Raw genomic sequence first — 21,740 nt, 5'->3', positions numbered from 1 at the left:
CCACTCACTAGCCGGAAAATGACCAGGATGGTGCCGCTCTTTTCAGGAGGCACCAGCCCAGCCATTTTCTGGCTGGTGAGTGGCCGGAATACTAGCAAAAACAAATTGAAAAAGAAAAAAATTAAAAATATTCGGCCACTCATCAGCCGGAAAATGGCCACCATCCCGGCCATTTTAGGGCCAGTAGGTGGCCGAATGTAACTAGCAAAAAAAACAGGAAAAAGAAAAAAACATGGTCGGTCATTTTCTGGCCGGTGGGTGTAATACCCGTGAATTTTATCCGGTAAATAAACTTGAAATTTATGTTCTTGAACTGAATATCAAATATTTTTATTATTGTATGTGTTATTTGTATTCAGATATCAGATATTCTATTTGGATCTTCAATGTTGGAACCTCAATACCCTGTTTAGAACTTCGATTTTCCATTTGAATCTTAGTTAACGGATCTCGAACATTTTAATTGAATAACCAATAAGGGATTTTAAGCAAATGGATTGGATCTTTAATATTGGATCCTCCATATCAGGGTCATATTGGATATTGGATATTGGATCCAGGACGAATGGAATTGATCCACGATGTTGAAACCGAATTTTCATGAGAAAAATTTCTATATCAGATCTATAACACTTTCATGGGATCCGTAGTAGCTTATGCGAAGTTTAGACCCACAATATTTCTTTTGGATCCCGGACATCGGAGAGGTAAAAAGGGTAGGAAACCAATTAAAATTTACTTGGATCCATTATAAGTCATGTGGAAACCACGATAGTTTAATTTGGATCCACAGTTCCAAATCATTTGATCAAAACTTTGGATCCCTGGATCCAGATTTAGCAAGGGGACTTACGAAGCAGAATGGACTTTGAATCCATAATAAGTTAATAGAGATCCATAATAATGTAACTAGATCCACTGAATTTTATTAGGGTTACATTCTAAAAACTTAAATATTTAATAAGTTAAACATTTAAAAATGGGTCTGGATCCTCTGGTGGATCCGGATATGCCCAAAACTTGGACCCAGCTATGATGGGTCACGGGTTCAGTGAAACCAAACCCGCAACAGTTGTGCGTTAAAAAGGTAAACACACAAAAAAAAAGAGGCCCTATCCGATAAAGAAAAAGGGGAAGGTTTGTGTGCGCAACCGCTTGTAACGACCCTAATCCATACCCTTTAAAAATGCGGAATATATTTGTTTTTCTTTTCAATGCGGAAAACTTCCCAGAGACCTAGGGTCCTCACAGTTCCAATTCCAACTGGATAGCCCAAACACCACAAACGAACTTGCAACCATCATCCATAAGAACCAAAACAATTTCTTTATTTATGAGTAAAAGTAAATTTCAGAGACAATGTTTTATTCAACTGAAAGTAAAGTAACAACTGAAAAAGCAAGAAGGATTGAAGAAAGAGCCATTATGTCCCCTGCTGAAGCTGACAAGCTCAAGTATGACTCTCGTCCATTCCCAGTAGTCAGTCCAACCTCACCGTTTACCATATCTTGTGAAAAACCAACAAAGTAGGGTGTCAACCAAAATTCTGAGCACAGCTACTTCTAAAGAAAACCAGGTGAGACAAAGAACATGGATAAGATTTCATGCAATGATTTGAGTGAGTGCATATATAAAATTTGCAGCATTCAAATATCCATACCTACCAACAATTACATATGCTCACCAATCAAGAACAGTAAAGCAGTACCATATATCAAGAACTAAATAACCAAACCTTGCAACATGATTTCAAGAAGTAAATCATATGCTACCACCAAATCATGTCATGATATAGAGAATGATTCAAACATGCATGATCTAATGCATAACAGGAAAATGCATGATTATGTGCAATGCATGATTTATTCTGTTATCTTTCATTTAAGTTTCATCTTTCCATATGCATGCCCTATTAAATGCACGCAGCTTTAAGTTCCTCTTTTTAATTACCGTTGCCCGCGGATACACCAAACGGGTACAATCCCCGAGGTCAAGTAGGTTCCCAAGGTAGCTTAACACACAATTTGTATTTTATTACTGGGTTCCAACTTAGCCCTCGACCAAATCACCTTCAGAACATTAGACCTCCATATCTAATGTCTGGGACACAAGAGACACCCCATGCCCACAAGTGTCACTTCCTTGGTACCATAAACAACAGTTGTGTCAAACACACCACTCCCGGGTAAAGTGGCGGACTCTCCCTAAAACCGTGGCCAGGAAAAAGAACCTCAATATCGGGTTCAGGGGACAAAATTACAGAGCACACGGAGTTTTTGTATCCTCACAGTCTCCCCAAGACCGGATATCTAAGATTCTCATACTCCAGATGAGATATCCCAGAATGTATATTACACTGTTCTTATTATATTTTTTTATTAAAGTTAGTTCTTTAAGTTTGTAACACCATATGCAAAAGTAAAGTGAAAACCCGCATCCTCCCTTGCGGGGACCCTTACGAAACTCCAGCCCGTATAATCAACTAGAACAGTGTAGTAATGTACCAAACCATCTTATGTGGTTTTAGTGATGCAGTTAAAAACATATGTGAAAGGAAACCAAACCCACGACTCTCCAGGCCGATGATGGTCCAATTAGGCTATTAGTGCATCACATAATAAAACCAAAGTAGTGTTTCATTCATAACACTAGGCCAAAGTGCCAAAAGCATGTGTACTCATGCAAACATAACCCAACCATATGCATGTAATTACTCAATCATATGCATTTTCACTATGTGTGGTACCTACATCATATACGTGTATTAACCAATGCACATTTCTTTTGAGTGTGTGAGTGTACATGTGCAATTTCACATATTAATCAAGCGTACTTGTTCAAGAAGAATTACTAATAACTGAATCATGCTCACACTCATGAGTACAAACTGATTCATATCAGTCAACCCGTAATCACACACCTCCTGTTAAACCAATACGCAGCAATTTAAATAAACACCTGGACTCCTATTCAAAAATGCAATGCCCAGATAGGGAAACAGCAAAAGCAAACCTCATCTGGAAGTCGTGTATTGGATTTCAGATTACACGTCCTTTCTTCTTGAACAAGTTATATTGAACACTATTAGATATAACTGGCAACTCAAGTTATGATTCAAGAATCTCATATTGTATTCTACAATTACGGTTTTAAGCTGCACCCAAGAGCCAACATGTGCCACTTAATGAAACTGTGTGCATAAACAGCATGTCACGGTATAACAGTGGTTTCCAGACAGGCCGCAAGAAGAAAAACAAGTAGTATATATCTACGTTCTTGACGTGCATCCCTAACACGAATCCAATCCAGATCCAAAGTCATACATTGAATCCAAGAATACACTACCCCTAAATGAAAACAATAAAAGTAAATGGAAATCAAAAATCAAGATTTCCAACAAAAGTACAAAACATTTCATGCGGTTAACAGAAACAAGATTGAAATCAACACGTCAAGTCGACTGTTTTCGTCAGTTTGAACAATATTTTCTTGTCCAACACACGATCAGAACATTTGGCAGAGACACAAGAAGAAAAAGTAACCCAAAGATCGGCTAATCAGCAAATTTCGACCTTCATGTTATGTTATACAATTCTACTATTAACATGGTTAGAGAGAAGACAAAAAAGAAACATTCAAGAACCTTCTTAAACCTATCATGGAATGAAATAAAAATAGCGACAAAGAAAAAAAAAACTCAAGCCACCTGAGTTGCTCGTTTCCTAACTGAGAAACCCCCCAAGTATGCGGTAATCCCTATAGGATACTCGGGACCTACACTGATGGGGTCATCCACTACCTCAGCCGACCCCCACAATGGGCCCGATTTGGTGATTTTTCGTATTAGGGTTAGACACAAAGCTTTCCCCAAATCAAATGCTACTACCACCTGAAACCCCTTTTTTTCCTTGAAAATAGGGAATACATCCATCGACAGCCTTCCCTGGATGCTCCCCTCAAACCCCTCACACGAGATCGAACCCATGTTCGACCTCTCACCCAAAATCGTTAGAAGCACCGTACCTTTTTGAAGCTTTTCCGGCGATCGGAGGCTACAATCGCGTGGGTAGGGCCGGCTGGTGTTGCTCCACTCACTGCCGTGACAGAGGATTGTTCGAGGAGCCCTTGAAGGTTGCGGATGACCGAAGCTTTGCTGGCGACAAAACCCTCACTCTGGCGTGCCCTTTTTCTCCGATGCGCACCCAACTCAACAGAGAGAGAGACACTGAGTGAAGAGGGAAAAACCCTCTCTCCACTCCTCCTTTTATCAGCCCAGACCCCCCTCCCCTCTTACCGAGAGGCGTGGGGTCGGTTACGCCCTGCGTAACCCCCCCCCCCTGCCCCTTTCTTGTTTCTGGTACAGGCTTATCGGGTTGCCCCTTTTCTATAAAAAACTGTTTACACAGGGGCGCGGCTCGGGTCCGAACCCGAGACCCGTAACCCGACCCCAAACGATATGGATCCACAAGTTGGATCCAAATGGATCCAACAGTGGATCCTCGGATTAATTTTAAAAAAATTAAAATTTTATTCATTTATTACTATTATTATTATTAAATCGTGGTTGATATCATGTATACCTAATTACCCCTTTATGGGTCCTAGATCCGAAATGTGGATCTAGGCCCAATTTGCATATTTTGAAATATTTTGTAACATAAACAAAAATTTTGGTAGCGAAAAAATTCGGTTTTTACACCGCTTGTCGAAGGGAGGAAGGTAACCGGCCTCCTTTCATTTCGGGGACACCCTCCCTATTTAGTCCCCTCCCACGCTCTCTTTCTCTCGTTCTCTCTTCCTCGTCTCTCGCCTCCCTCTTGGCTCTGCCATCTCTGCGTGTTATTTAGTCGCTGCCGCCGGTTGCCCATCGACACCGGCTTCCTCGCAGCACGTCCAGAGCTGAAGGTGCGCACGGCTGCACCAGATTCATTGTAGCAAGAGGAGGAAATCTAGAAAAAACTTCGAAAAGGTAGGATCTCTGTAACTTTTCCTGTAGCTATACCTATGCTCGAGTGTGTGCGCGTGGGGGACCAAAAATCCCCAAATAGGGGAGGAGTGTTCAGCATTCTAAAGAAAGGAGAAATTTGGGATTAGGTCTGCCAAAAATCCCAGATCTTCGATTTGGGGAATTTCGGATTCTTGATAGTAGGATCTCTGTCCTACGATGGGTTTAATGGTAGGGGTGGGTTACTCTGAATTCTCGATACCCATTGGAAACAAAAAAAAAAAAAAAGGAAATCTGAACCTGCGAATATTTGTCTTGGCATGCTATCTAAACCAAACGTTAGGGTTAGTTTCTTTTTGTTTCCCAAATGCTAGATTGTCGTGTACGTGGGTGTGAGGCCTATGGACCCAATCTGCAGTTTTAAATATTTGCTTAGTATAATACCACTTGTGGATGGGTTTTGGTATGTATTGTTTGTATCTTAAAATTCTTTTTGCTATTTGGCTTATGCTAATGGTTTCATTCAGCCACTAGGTAGTTGCAGTGGAGATTAATCTGTACAATTTAGTTTTCAATGTTTTATGTCTAGCATGTTGTAAAATTTACATCCTATTACGTAATGTTGGGAAATTAAATATGTTAAACTATGACTGAAATTATAAATTTTGGGATTTCGGCACATTAATCATGATATGAGTGTGGTGATTTTGAGGAAAAGGTATTTCTGGGAAAGAGTTTATGCTAGAGAAAGTCATATATGGTACTCTTTGTTTAACAGAGCATGTGTGAGAACTAGCGCTATTGAATCCTGTGTGAAAAAAAATGATTTAAGTTCTGGAACTTCACCTCATGGGTTATTGAAATATTCGCAGCATAGGGATTTTAGCGGGTTTGACATGTTTCATTATGCATCTTACTTAAGCTGTTTTAGAAATCTGTTACGACAATGAATGAACTTGCATCTTATATAACTGCAGATCTAGCTTTGTATGTTACCCTAAAGGTGACTGCATATGTGTTATGATGAGATGCATCTGAATGGAAATTTCTGCATTATTAACAGACTTCTGAATATGCCTATGTGCATATCCTCCTTTGATGTATATATTCTGCGTAGTCATAGACAGTGGCAAGATGCACCTTGCCAAGCTTTCTTATGAGGTTCATCTAATTTGAATGCCTGCATTTTAACAACCATACGATAGTGCCTTGTAATTTCTGCAACGTCAATGGGAAGCAGGGAAACACTCAAATTTGTTACATTTCCAGTATACACCTGAACGGGTGTGGCATTTCTAATATACATCTAAGGGAAGCTTCATTTCCAATATGCAAAGAAAAAAAAATTGCAGGGCTATGTTTATGGTCAAGCAATCCCTGTTGTGCATGCATCTAGTTATAGTGCTTTCCTTTTTATGTATGGAAATACGAGTGTTACACTTTATCTGAGTTGGAAATATGTGATGCTACTTATTTGTGAAACACTATGTTTTACACTTTAGTAATAGATCGAATTGTAACTTGATATAGAAATGGGTATATGTGCAATTTGGTTTTATATGAAATTTTGTCATGTAAACTGCTGACATTCAAATTTGGAAATGTCTGAGTTTTGACTGTTTTCTATAGAAGAGCTATGAGACATATTAATGAAATGTCATTTATTGAAATTGTTTGTTGCATGCAGTCAAGTTATGTGAATTGCTTTCCCTTGTCCATTGAGAATTCAAAATGAATGATAGGGAGTTTGAGAATCTTGCCTAATTGGGCAATATGGATTGGGTACCTGATGCAGGTACTTTGGTTAATGAGCTTGCACTCAATGTCAATAACATTGGTGATAAAATTAAAGGTTAATTTTTGTGAGCCTGACTGGTTTAAAGATACTGGGGCATTTGTGTCCGATTAATTTAAAGGTACCGAAGCACTTTGGGTAATAACCAGAGTAACCGGAAGCGCCTAGGTAAAAGGGAAAGCGCGCTTCGGAAGCACGAAACGTGATGCTTCCGAAGCGTGAGGGGAAGCGTCCCCTTTTTTTTAGGAAGCGCGCTTCCCCACGCTTCCCCCTCGCTTCCCCATTTTTTCCATTTTTCCCATTTTTTCGCTTCCCCCTTGCTTCCGGTTCGCTTCCTAGGTCGCTTCCAAGACGGTTCGGAATTTTTTTCTAAGTAGTCCCACGCTTCCCAGCTTCCTAAATTTTTGAAAGTGTCTCGCTTCCCGTATCGCTTCCCACTCCCGCTTCCTCGACTGGTAACTCTGATAATAACCATAACATTGATGAGAAACTTAAATTTAATTTCTATGGCCTGACTGGTTTAAAGGTACCGAGGCTTGTGTGCTTGACTGGTTTAAAGGCATCAGAGCACTCTGAGTGGGTTTAAGCAATCAACATGGAAAAAGAATTTGGATGGTTTATTCACCTTGGTAAAATGACTAAGGTTGGGATCTACTGCTAAGGTAGTAGAAGGAAGTTGGGGAAATGCCCTGTACTTCGGGAAAATAATTAAATGAAAAGATTAACCCACTCAGATTCGGGCTTACCTTGGAGAGAGTAGGTAGTACAAAACTCCGAGGACGTGTTTATTTGTTTCGAGCTAAAATGACTCGTTGGTCCCCAGTCCTTGGTGTTGGGGGACTCGGACTACCAATATGTCCTAGGTGGTAGCTCCATGTTCTTCTGCAGAAGTTAGGGATGCATCATGTTTTGGATCTTGGCCTTTGGGAGGTTCTTTTGGTCACTGGCCGCTCCCTTGGGATTTCAGTCTCAGTTAGAATGTTCGGATTAATAAAACAACCTTGAATAATATACCCCTGAACGTTCTCTTCTATGATGGTTGCCTCGGCCCGTGTGTATCCGCGGGATAAGATAATATAAACACTATTTAGAACAGTTAGGTATCACAGTGAGTGAAGTTACTAGAGAGACAATTTCATAATCTTTCAGCATGTTTTATATTTTGAGCTTGTGATGAAACGAAATCCTGAAATGTGTAGATATGAGATAATTGAATTCATAATGTGATTGTTATATGAAGGTTAGGCATGTTATTGTTATTGTTGCAGAATATGCCTTATTTGCTGAATGCCTTACCAGCTACATTATTGTTGTTGTTGTATAACTGCTTACTTGCTCATGTACATGACTATTGTTATTGTTGCATAATTGCTTACTTGCTCATGTACATGACTATTGCTATCGTTGCATAATTTGCTTACTTGCTTGCGTATATGTTAAAAATCATACAGGACACTCACATCACATACTAGATTCATGAAATACCTGTATTAAAAGTTTCAGATTTCCTACTTAGACAGTTGTAGTTTAATTCCTATAATTTTACCATTTTTCAGGTAAAGAGTAGGGTTTATGAGCGGCTGCGGGATGAGACATTGGATCGCGATTTTAGATTTACTGTTCCAGGGATCGCTTGGGTTTATTATAATTGTTCATACCTTTTAAAAACTCTGATGATTTTCATTGATAAATGAAATGAAATAAAGGTGTTGGGTTTTCTCTCCACTGTAATGTTCCGACATGCTTAACCCTATATTATTTCTTGTTTCCGCTGTTATAAAAAAAAATCCTTCTAAAAATATGGGTTAAAATTTAGAGGCGTTACAGTGGGTGGCTGAAAAATGGCGGTTGTCCATTAAAATTTAAAAAAAAAGGTTGAAATCTGGCCATTTCTGGTCGAACGTTGGTCGAAAAAGGCCAAACATAAGTGGAGATGGGATGGGGCTGTGAGGCGTTAGAAGAAGAAGGGGGAATTGAGGTTTGTGATCCCCTCCCCATGATAAACCTAGTTGAAAAAATTGGGGGGAAGGGGATTGGTAAAAGTAAAACTGGGAAAGGGGAATTGAGGTTTGTGATCCCCTCCCCGCGATAAACCTAGTTGAAAAAATTGGGGGGAGAGGGATTGGTAAAAGTAAAACTGGGTTGAAACCCCAGTTTTACCAAACCAGGTTTTACTTAAAACCTGGTTTAGCGGCACACAAATAGCCATCAAATCAGGTTTTCTACCTGGTTTTGGATGTCATCCAAACAGTACCTTAGAAGGGGAAGTATATTTCAAAAATGGCATTTATATTGAGACTCGTCACATCTTTAGAGCAGCAAATTTTGGTTAAAGCTTAAAGTCAAATGGTTAAGCAATGCAAACATAAATATTGTCATGAAAAAAGATTCAACCATTTAAGGAAAAAAATAACAGCACCTTCACCAGCAGCTATGAGGGATAGTGCATGGACGGGAGATAGTACAACTTCTTCTGTTAAACCTTCGACAAATGTTCCCTGCAGCAAAACATAACCAATAACACAGACATGAAACAGGTAACACTAACTTGGAAAACTGAAATATTGGCCAAATAGATCCTATAATCTTTGAAATCATACTCTCCCAAAACTAGATTCATTACTGACAGGCTATTTCAACTTAATGAAATAATGTTCTAGTTTTACTAGTTTATACTTTCAAGAACATGTCATACTGCATCATTTTGTTATCACCTAAGTACAGCCTGTTTCTTTCTAATTGCCTCTAAATGACACTATTGATCGTGGAAGCAGCAGAGGGTACAAAAATATGATATTATGCCACATTCTGGTTTTTAATTCATGTTTTGATGGATTGGAAACATGACCCAATGCTGAGCTCCCAACTAGATGAAAGCATGTTCTCCTGATTTATAGACTTGCATCAATCAAATGAAAGCTTGTAGCTATTCAAAGAGATATGAATCTTAGCAAACTTAATCTTATGCATGTCTATTTGTTATGTTTTTGACACCTCCATACCGATGAAAAGGGGAGACTGTATGGAAATGGAGTTAGACTCTTTCAAGACGAACATACCAATGGGGGGCAAATAATTACTGTGAATTGGCCTTGGTCAAGTTGGAAACGTTGATTGAAGCTGAACTAGCAATTACAATGCAGTCCTAAAGGAAGAGACAAGTACCTGAACATCCTCCCTGATTCTTAGGTTCTGCCCAGCAGGATTTAACAAGTCATTAACAACCTGGAATAAAATAAACATGTTTTAACAAAAGGATGAAACAGAAAATTAATGTCGATTATTATAAGCAACTGCAGTTTAACTTTCAAAAACTGTGACAGAAAAAAAGAAACTAATAGTTCTCCAAGTACCAAGTTTCTGCTTGCAAAGTTGCTAGCCATTTATCCACATATAGAACTTATCCCCAAATGGTTATTTTATTAACATCCATGTTGAGATCATAACCATAAAACCAATTTTATAGACTGATCTTAACAGAGAACACAGCATAATTTGTAAACAAGTTTCCATTGCTCAGCAAATGGTATTAGCACTAACTTGGAACTTATCCCCAAATGGTTATTTTAATTTTTGTTACATCAAAAATTAACAGCAATCTTGTTAACACTGCATAAACAAACTCAAGAAGAATTTCATGATAGGGGTAGGGCCAATGTGATTTAAACAAGTGAAAAGACAAATCAAGGAATCTGCAGCATGAAAAAGGGAAATCAGAAACCACTTTGTGCAACAAAGGCAATAGGATTGAGTTTGCATAAACCCTTATCCTGCCAAGCATTACAATCATTTAAATAAAGGAATTGAATCTAGATGTCAAAGCCATTCCTTGACATCAGGGGTAATTTACAAGCTTTAAAATGGAAAGAGAGATCTAGCAAAATAAGAAAATAAGTTATTTTCTCCTTTTAACTTATTAAGCAAAAATTGCTAATGTTAGAACTAAAAGTAAGCAAACAAGAACATTCTATGTTACTTGCAGGAAGAATATACAGACATAATCATGATGTGAAGAACGAAAATAAACATATCATGATTTAATATGTAATTTGTGAAGTACAAGCTCACCTCATTATAGATCTCCAAGTATGAGACACGAAGAAGAAATTCCCTGCTTGGTGTCTACAAAAACAGAGATATTTAGATAAAAATAATTCAAATTTTACCTACATGAAAAATATTGGCAACATAATACCTCTTGAATGATACTGAATACATCTTTGACTGCCAATGGTATGATACCAGGTGATCTCTGATCTCCCTGCAATACATGTACAGGTAAGCATAAGAGATAAGAAGCATATCCAAATGTGAAAATGAGCCCTTGATAGACCTGGCGGACAAAAAGGATCAGTCAAAATGAAAGGCCATAATTGAAAATAAAGCACAAAATGGAAATGAGATCAAGGTGTTTCATTGCACCCCCTTGCCATGTGTATCTTATATGACATGGTAAGTATTCAGCATGATGTGTCTGATTCGTTTGATTCAGTCAAATTACACCTTTCTAACTTTACATGGGTGTATCACAATATTTTACTACCATTATACTGACATATTGTTGCACACCATATCACGGGGTTTACCGCCAAAATACGTCAGTTATAACTAGTGTCTTGTCTGAAAATAAGATAAAAGAAAAAAAAAGGATCAAGATAAAACAAAAATAGATTGTTGATAGTACATGCAAAGACTCATAATCTAAGAGTTAATTCTCATCATCCATAGTTGTACAGATCTGATCAGTAAGAACAAAACCTCATCAGCTGGCTCAGTATTGGGTGACTTACAGCATAGCTAACACAATCTATGAAAAATAAACATACAAATTTGACTAATTCCTTATATATATAAGGTGTTTTTTAAATATTGGCCATAAGAAGAGTTTCAAAAGACAAGAAATAGTAAGCTATAATGATTTCCACAATAGGAAGAAAAAAACAATCTTTATGTCAAAATTCATGAAAAAAACATGTAATAATATGTAAAGTAAGCTTTTCAGTGCAAAATATCCTTCAGATTAAACCCACTGCTTAACCAGTAACATTGTTAAGACAAGGAAATTTTGACTTAACACACATCAAAATCCGAACCAATGTGATAATCTAACAATTTCAGCATATATATATCATAAACCCAGTGCTCAACTGGTAACATAATTAAGATAAGCAATATTGATTTAACACAAGTCAAAAGCAGAAAAAGTGAAATGAGCATGAATACATCTATACATTTACACTTGAGATGAGAGATAAGTTTTGATCTGTACATGCATCGTGTGTGTCTTTCCACTGCTTGTCACACCATAAGCAAAGACTGTACCTGTAGTAACCCAGTAAACAAACTCTTTTAGGTAAACACCAACACAAAGCCAGAAAGATCAACAAAACATATAATAAACTATAAGAAATTTAGCACGATAATTATATTGAAGACCATCAAGAAAGCATTAAAGATACAAGAAAAAGTACAAAATACTCAAACATTTGTCAGTCTGCAACAGTGTATTAATTGAACAACAAACTATGAAAAGGAAGAATCAAATGCACATTAAATATCACTTGATGATAACTTGCAAATATTAAACAAAAAAGGAAGAAGAAGAAAGCTCAAATTTAAGGTATTAACAAATTGAAAAAAAATCAGGATGATGAAAAAATCTATCATCAGAAACTTCATTATGGGAAAGAACAACGAATTTCGGAAACTAGTGGCATGCAATAACACCTATTCACATGAGTACATGTACATAAATGCAGTTTATAATATACAATCATGCAGTGTTTAAATTTTAAAAACCCTGCAAGTCATCCAAATGACTTGGTTGACTCGGACCTTACTGGGTCAATTTAGTCAATGACCCGGAAACTCACAGAACTCGGCCAAGTCAACCGAGTTTTGACATGACTCGGCCGAGTCATACATATATTTGATATATAATTATATATGTATTATAGACAAATATTTTATATATAATTACATACATTATGTGAAATATAATATACATATTTTGTATATTATATATGAAAAGATGGTTATACATATATTAATGAAATTGTATGATAAACATATTATAAAAAATATCATATAATACATATTATATACAATATATTAGTAATGTACTATAAAACTTACATATTATATAGATATTTTAGATCAAATATTAAGTTTACATGACCCAGCCGAATCATGAATCAACCCACGATAAGTTGAGTCACAAGTGCAATTGTCGGTCTCTTTTTCTTTTCTGGGTAGGCAAGATTATCATAGCCTCAGTGGGAATTGTGGGCCTCATTCTCAGGAAAATTTTAACTAACTTTGCAGAATAAAGAAGTAAAGAAAGGTTACTAAAGAACCCTACCATTGATGCCCTCCATAGCACTACTAACAACATGCTGAGCAGCAACATCATACACATGGAGCGTAGTAGTTGTAGGACCAAAAACACGATCTGCAAAGCGAAGACGAAAAAGCCATGCAAAATATAACCCACTAAAAAATAAGTGTTCAAGGATTAAAGTGTCTATTTTTATCATCTAAATATCCATATAAAAAAGAACATACAAAAATTTGAAGTACTTAGCATCTACTTTCATAAGAGCAGGGTTGAAATATAACCACAATTCAATAAAAGAAACTTTCATGTTTCAAATAAGTTTCATAAGCAATAAAGTAAATCCCAAAAAGAGCAAGATTGAAATGTAACCAGAATTCATTAAAAGAGTCATTGAAGTTTCAACAGAGGTTCACTAGAAACAAAGAAAATTCTGTAAGTAAACATTGTCACAAAGATCTGCATGTAAGATGACATTTTTATTTCTATGATCTGAGAAAAATAAAACAAGATTACTTTATTTCGGTCAATGTTATAAATATCGTATTGTACAGTCCAATACTTTACGACGTATCGTACTATCGCTGACTCTTTTGTTTTATTAGTTGTTTGTTTGTTACAATATCGTTTCGCATGTTATAGTAGTAGGTGCGTACGTTTAATTGTTCATAATGCTTAAATCTGATTTCTTTTTTTATTTCATTTGAAGGTTTTTTCTTGATTTCTTTTTTGTTTTTTGGAAAATTTTCTGATTGTTTATGTTTTGTTTTTTTTTTAAATGTGGTTGTCGGACGATACGGCATGGTACACCCATATTGCAGCCCTGATACAGGTTCTGATACAATAATTACAACATTGATCTTGGTGTTCCCTACGGATATATTTAGTGAGTTTTCCCCACTCAGTTACTTTTCCTATCACTTTTATATTTCACCACTAGATTCAAGCAAAGTTAAAATCTAAGTTAGCTGAAAGGAACTTTTAAGATGATTTATAAATCATCAATTTTCTTAAAAAAACAGTCTACATCCAATTTATACAGTTCTAAGGCTGCTAGGGAAAACAGCCTTTGTAGACTAAGCAAGGGCAACATCATGATCAGATTGTAGCTTTATTCTCCTTATATACCACACGGTTGATTCCTTCCACTTGCTTTATCTTCTTCTTCCTAACTGGATGCCCTATCTTCCACAGCTAAGAAAACAATATGCTCCTCAAAAATGAGGTCTTGAGGAGCGCGTTATGATTTCAGGTGCTAGAAGTTAAGTATGGTCCCTCAATATTGCACTCAGTATTGGGACACAATTGCTTCTCGAAGCATGGTCAGATATTATCTTAGCTGTAACTTAGCAAACAAAATGCCAACAAATCCAAATACAATAAAGATATGAGAAAAACCTGATGATGATAAAGATTAAAAAAACATCAGGTTATTTTGCACGTGAACTCATATCCCAGAGGGTTAGAATGCTAATCGCTTCTGCATCTAGTAACAGGTCTCCTAACCAAGGTTGAATTTGAACTTCAGTCTGCTCAGATCGCATTTAGTTTATATGCCTCGTTCATTTCTCAACTTGCATTTAGAAGAACAGAGCACTAGAGTCTATAGGAACCCTCCATAGTCTTGCTAGTCGGAAAGGAAAAGTCAAGGTACACAGCCAATTGAGAAGAGAATTATTTATGGATATTTAATAATGATAAACTGAAGCACATGATATAAATACCTAGATGCATGTATACATGTGCGTATGTGTGTGCATGTATAAACTAGAGACACAACAGTACAAGAAGACAAAAGGCTCTTCATAAAATAAAGAAAAAGGAACCTAGGGCTCGCGATGAGCCAGATTGATCAACAGAAGCACAGGAGATAAATACCTACATGCATGTTAGTATATATGTCTGCATGAATGTGTGTGTATGTGTGCATATATTTGTTTGTGTAAACTACAGACAGTACAAGAAGTCAAAAGGCTCTTCATCTATGTCATCTGGGTACGGGAACGGAAGGTACAATATGGCAATTTCAAAAAATGTGGGTACGGGAACACAGCTATATATATATATATATATATATATATATATATATATATATATATATATATATATATATATATATATATATATATATATATATATATATATATATATCGCATAAATACAAAATAAACTGAATATAATTTAAATATATACGCTATATCTAAAATATATATTATATACTGAAAATATGAAGTTATAAACTGAAAATATAATTATAAATTCTAAACTGAATACAAACTAGTATGTACAGAGGGTAAAATGATGTGTCTGGGTGTCGACGCATGTCGACACAGGGATACGCATGTCAACACGGGTACGGAGGGCAAAATGGAGTGTCCGGGTACCATAGCTCTGCATAAAATGAAGAATAGGAACCTAGGACTCGGCAATGGGCCAGATGGACCAACAGGCTGCCCAGTCAACGGCCCGGTTCGTGCCAGCATATTGTTGGATGCTTGGCCCATTACCCTCTGTTAGGCTCATATACGTGTACACACACACACACACACACACACACACACACACATATATATATATATATATATATATATATAGTTACCAATATGGCTGATATGTTGAAAATATCGTGATTTTGTAGACAATTTAAGATAAGCCGATAATATAGGCAAAATATTGTGATATTTTCAAAATATTGCAATATTATCACCATAGTTTGCGATAATTTTAAATTTTTTCTTACTTTTACATATTTTAAGCCTAGTTTTTCTATTTTTGGGTTTCTTTCGTATTTCAAAAACTTTTCAAACTTATATCCTTATATTTTTACACGAGAAATAATCCAAAACCTATTATTTTCTTATCTTATTATTTTTTGTATTTTTTAATTTTTAAAACTCCCGTGATTTTCTCGAGAAAAAACACTCATTGAAAAAACCTCCCAAAAAATCCTCCGCGAGAAATTGCCTTGAACAATATAGGTGACTATGGTATATATCTATACTATTTATAAAGGAGCAATGAGGGGCACTCGTGACCAAAAATAAGTGTTTTAAGATTTCTCTAATGACATACATATTTTAAGTGGGTTTTATGTCTTTGTCAAATTTGTTATAATTTTTGTGGTTTTAGAGTAGATTACCCCCATCACACACGACACTCTTGTGAAATTATAGATTTTTTGGGGTGTTTCATTAAATTACAGTGTAATATTGGCCTATTACATATGTTTTCCACGGAAGTTGCATAATCTATTTAGGAAGGGCAAAACTTTCCTTATTGTAGAAATAAGGAAACATTTTTATAAGGAACGACTATATAGGAAATATTTAGTACTGGCTTACTACATGTCTTTTCCAGGGAAGTTACCTAATCTATTTAGGAAGGGTGTGTCTTCCATTATTTTGGAACAAAGGAAATGTTTATATGGAATTGTATAGGAATTATTTATTATTTCCTTGTGTTTCTAAGCAAGCGTAGTTTAATTCTTCTCCTTTTGTGGCCCTTCTACTTGGTAGTGCTGAAGAGGATCCAGTTTGTGAGATCAGGTTTTTTCACTAGTTTTTATTTGTTTGTTTATTTGGGATGTGGCACAGTTAATTTAAGATTATCCCTCCTGTGAGGTTGGTTATCTTAGTCCTTTTTTTTAGCCTAGATCCTATTATGACAAAAACATGCAGTATTTTAATTTTAGATTTTTTTTAGTATTTTGTTTCCTTTTCTTGGAATTATTGATGTCAAAAATGGGGTTAATGATGTGTTAATGGAGATATACATGTTTTTTATCAATATACATTTTATTCTTTTTGTATTAGTGACCCAAACATCCCTAGATCTCTGTATAAATTTTTTTGTATATATTATTAATGGATTATTGATTTTTCTGATTTTCTATGTTTTTCTAATATTTTCAAAAAAGACATTTCTTTTTCAAAATATAGCATTGATACTCCTTTGCTGAATATCCTACAAAATATGTGTGCCTATTGTTTTTGCTAGATGTTGTTATAAGCTAAGTAGTTAAAAGCGCTAGTAGGTGCCCAGCGCCAGCCCCTTAAAAAGCTTAGTTGCAACTTTCAAAGAAAAAAATAACAAATTACAATAAATTCTTAGAAATAATATAAAATACATATTCAACACAATTTATGAAGCTAAACAACTAAAACTTAAAAAAGAAAATTATGAGTGAATCTAAATAATTAAATCATAATTATATTTCTATCAACTTTATATAAACAAATATTTTTTTAGTTGTGTCACCTAGAGATGCATAAAAGAATAAAAATATTTAAAATAAAAATAAGAGAAAACATTGAAACACTTGTAAAATACCAACCTTGGTGCCCCTCCTTCAACCTAAGTACTTGCCTAGACACCTAGGCACACATAGGCGGTAGACCAGCACCTAGATAGCCCATGCGGCCTAGTCGGGAGCCTAAGCGAGATTTTAATTACATAGGTTATACGTCCATTTCTTTGATGCATTTTGATTAGATAATAATAGTCGGGGACCTAAGTCACAGGGACTCGGCAAAGCAGGTGACGCATTCGCGTCGACGTGACGCGGGTGCGGGTGCGGCACCCGGTGTTGTCAACACGACTCTGGGTGCAGTCAACGCACCCAGGGTCATTTTCGTCCAATTTTCAAACCTAAAAAAAAAATTGTTGCCCGATCAAAAGGGGTTGAGAAAGAGGTTTGCCCTAATCTTCTCCTCTCCTCTCCTCTCCTCTCTACTCCTCTCCTCTCCCGCGCAGCTCCGCTCTCTCTCTCACCTCCTCTCCTCCGAACGTCTCGCAGGGGAGCCCGACGCCACCTCCTCCTCTCCCTCGTCGTAGGTACCCTCTCGCTCTCTTGTTGGGTCGGCGAGAGAGGGGTCGAGCCCCCGCTGCTCCCTCTCACTCTCTTGTTGGGTCGACAGGGGAGGGGTTGAGCCCCCCTGCTCCCTCTCGCTCTCTTGTTGGGTCGACAGGGGAGGGGTCGAGCCCCCTTCCCTGCTCCCTCTGATTTCAGGGGAGGGGCCGAGCCCCCCACCCTGCTCCCTCTGATTTCAAGGGAGGGGCCGAGCCCCTCCCTGTTTTCGGCAAGGGAGGGGTCGAGCCCCCCTCCCTGCTCCCTCTGATTTCAGGGGAGGGGCCAAGCCCCTCCCTGTTTTCGGCAGGAGAGTCGGGAGCTGGATGTTACGAAAATCGAGAGCAAGAAAGAACCAAAGGAAATAAAAAACTTTATTTTTCTTTTTCGACAGTTACAAGAGAGAAAGAAAAGAAAGAATTTATACAAGGCAAGGGCAACAGCCCTAAACCTAAACAAGTAAGGTATGATCCATTAGAAATCGGGTCTCAAACATATGCCCAAGAAAAAAATTCTTCCAGGGGGCGTTGCCCCCTACGACCCCCCGTCAGGGGCGGCCCCCCTGGACCCTCGCCCGCTGAACACGCAGCGGGACCCGCGCCGGGGGGGGGAGCCCCCAGACCCCCCTAGTAAGGGCAAAAACTCTGAATCAGGCTCCACAACTCATCATTGGACTCGATATTATAAATCTTGATTATCTGCATAATTGATTTTAATGTAATTTTTTTTGTGTTTTCAGAACAAAAATGACGGATAAAGGGAAATGACTTGCATCATCTTCATCTCCACATGTGAGTTCTGCTGCTAGTTTTGTTGATAGTTGTAGTGTGAGTGATGATGTAGGGCCACTATGGGTACATGTAGATAAGCTTGCAAAAACTGGAGAAGGAGGTGGTAGAAACAAGAGATTTCGATGCAAGCTCTGTGAAAGAGATTTTGTTGTGTCGTACACAAGAGTTAAAGCTCATTTGTTGAAGATACCAGGACATGGCATTTCAGGATGCAAAAAAGTTGATGAGGCAATGCGAAGACAATACAATAAAATACAAGAAGAATATGAGAAGAGAAAGACGATGAGTGATTCTTGTGCAATTAGTGTGTCATTTGGAAGTCACCAAGAAGATACTGAAAAAAAAAAGAAAAGTCAATGTAGGAGATAGAGGAACGATACAAGCAGCATTCAATACATATAGAAGGGAGGATATGGATAGAAAAGTATGGAGATATTTTTATTCTAGTTCACTCTCATTTAATGCGGCTAGAAATTCTTATTGGAAGGATTTAGTAACATCTTTGGCAAATTGTAATTTGAGTGGCTATGTGCCTCTAAGTTCAGAAAAAATACGAATCACACTTCTTGCAGAAGAGAGGACAAATGTGGAGAGGTTGCTGGAGATTAAAAAATATTCATCGGAGCAAAATGGAGTTTCTATTGTTTCTGATGAATGGACAGATATTCAAAAGTGTCCACTGATCAATTTCATTGCTTGTTCGCTTAGTGGCCCAATATTCTTGAAAGCAGTTGATGCATCTGGGGAATATAAAAATGCAGAGTATTTGAAGGGGTTGTTTATAGAAGTCATAAAAGAAGTGGGTGATCAGAAAGTGGTACAAATCATTACAGACAACGCTCCAGTTTGTAAAAGTGCAGTGTTGAGTTTAGAGATTGAGTACCCTCATATTTTTTGGACTCTCTGTGTAGCACACAGCTTAAATCTGGACCTAAAGAGCATTTGCAACCCCAAAGAAGAAGAAAAATCACAAGCATATCCTTTATGTTCATAGATTGAAGATTTAGAAAGAAATATAAAAAACATTAGGAATTTTGTTGTTAACCACCATCGTGCTAATGCTATATTTAATAGGCATTCTGACCTGAAATTGTTGAAGGTCGCTGAAACATGTTTTGCGTCTATCATTGTGATGGTGAAGATGATTAAAAACGTGAAGAATGCTTTGGTTAGCATGGTGACTGATGAAAAATTGACATTCTATCGTGCTGATGATGATATCAAGGCTCAAAAAATTAAGAAATTCATTCTTGATGATGAGTTTTGGGACAAAGTGGTATACTTCCTTCAATTTACGCAACCTATCTGGGAAATGTTAAGAGAAGTTGATAAGGATGAGCCAATGCTTCACAGAGTTTATGAAATGTGGGATAATATGATTGAAAAAATACAAGCTCTAGTTTTCAAGCATGAAGAAAAAAATCCTACATTAGATTATTCCAAATTTTTTAATCATGTTCATTCAATTTTAGTCAGAAGATGGGATAAGAGCAACAATCCTTTGCATTGCATGGCACATTCTCTTAATCCAAAATATTATGCAAATAAGTGGCGGGCAGGTGGTATTGGTCGTGTCCATCCAAATTTAGACCCAGAAATATCCAAGACATAGAAATATGTGTATGACAAGACTTTTTCCAGAAGATATCTTCTACATCAAGTCACACAAGAGTTTGAAAAATTTTCATCTTTGAGATTATATGGACTGGCATTATTCGCGAGAGAGGAGGATAATATAGATCCTATCACATGATGGTCAACATTTGGATCAGAAACATCTCTTCTCCAACGTCTTGCATTAAGATTGCTATTGCAGCCTGCTAGTTCATCTTGTTGTGAGAGAAATTGAAGCACATATTCTCAAATCCACAACATGAAGATAAACAAACTCAACAGCAAGCGTGCAAAGGATTTAGTATATGTTCATTCAAATCTTCGATTACTTTCGCGAACCAATGATGAATACAGGTACTAATTTGCTCTCTTAGTTATTTGATTATTTCTTAGTTTTTCATTTAAATATACTTGTATTGTATTTAACATTTTCAAATTGGGTTTGTAACGCAGACAAGGAACATCCAAATTTTGGGATGTAAACCCAGAAGAGTGTGACTTCGAGGAAGCGCATGATTTCAACATGACAAACATGGATTTAGCTGAGCGCAGTATTCCTTTTAATGATGCATTTGATGAAGAAGAAGAAAATTATTAAGATCCATTACTTCATCGTCATATACATTGTAGGATATATTTTTGGTATGTAATTTAATTATTTTCTGCTTTACTTATTTGATTGATATTTAGGCTAATTTATGTAATTGCTTTACTTATTTGATTGATATTTAGGTTGATATATCGCATGCATGATGAATGATATTATGACAATGTTAACTGTTAAAACTTTAAAATTATATATATATATATAGTATATATATATATATATAGTTTTTTACATTTTTGCCTTGCCGCACCCCCGCACCCGCACCCATGTGACATAGTCGGGGACCCCTCCCCTGGTTTTTTTTAAATAATGTCTCTGGCATCCCCAGTCTAACCATAACAAAGGGGAGGGGGTGGAGTAAAATTTACAGTAAAATAAGGAGCGCGTCCGCCGCATCCAAGGTTTGTTACATCCCCACGTTCCCAGTGCAAATTAGCATCCGAAATCGCGTGGGGACGGGGGGATCAAACAACCCCTTAAGGGTGAAACATTGGATCATGTCAATTTTTTGTTTGGTGCTGCCAGAATTTTGTTGGGCCTAACATATTTCTATGGTTATTAGTAGGAAGTTGCTTATTAGGGATTAAAAAATATTCATTTCAAAATGTCATTTTGAATGTTTGTAATATTATATTTGTACAAATTCTTATAGGTTTTTAGTTTTTTTAGTGTATTTGTCATTAATGTTAAATTTTGCACTTTCGACAGCTTGTGTATGCATGTGTTCATTGTCTGTAAGGACGGGCTGTTTTCCACACACACTTATTGCTCGTGTTTTTTAAGTGAATCTAACATTACATATATGGTC

The 21,740-nt window shown here is 36.8% G+C and overlaps 1 protein-coding gene across 1 annotated transcript in view; it reads right to left on the bottom strand.

The window, feature by feature from the left end:
- LOC149846911 (kinesin-like protein KIN-7K, chloroplastic) overlaps positions 1–21,740 on the bottom strand; it is a 99,049-nt gene that overhangs the window by 60,091 nt on the left and 17,218 nt on the right. Inside the window, exons 3-8 of the mRNA XM_089996655.1 lie at positions 13,102–13,191; positions 12,010–12,062; positions 10,936–11,001; positions 10,809–10,862; positions 9,906–9,965; positions 9,160–9,238 (exon numbers count right to left, since the gene is read on the bottom strand). Of these exons, the coding sequence (XP_089852781.1) occupies positions 9,160–9,238; positions 9,906–9,965; positions 10,809–10,862; positions 10,936–11,001; positions 12,010–12,062; positions 13,102–13,191 (402 nt within the window). The remainder of the gene's footprint in view (positions 1–9,159; positions 9,239–9,905; positions 9,966–10,808; positions 10,863–10,935; positions 11,002–12,009; positions 12,063–13,101; positions 13,192–21,740) is intronic.

Source organism: Nuphar pumila, chromosome 2 (assembly GCF_984573655.1).
Source record: "Nuphar pumila chromosome 2, dmNupPumi1.hap1.1, whole genome shotgun sequence".
Lineage (NCBI taxonomy): Eukaryota > Viridiplantae > Streptophyta > Magnoliopsida > Nymphaeales > Nymphaeaceae > Nuphar > Nuphar pumila.
This window is presented reverse-complemented; position numbering and strand designations above follow the sequence as displayed.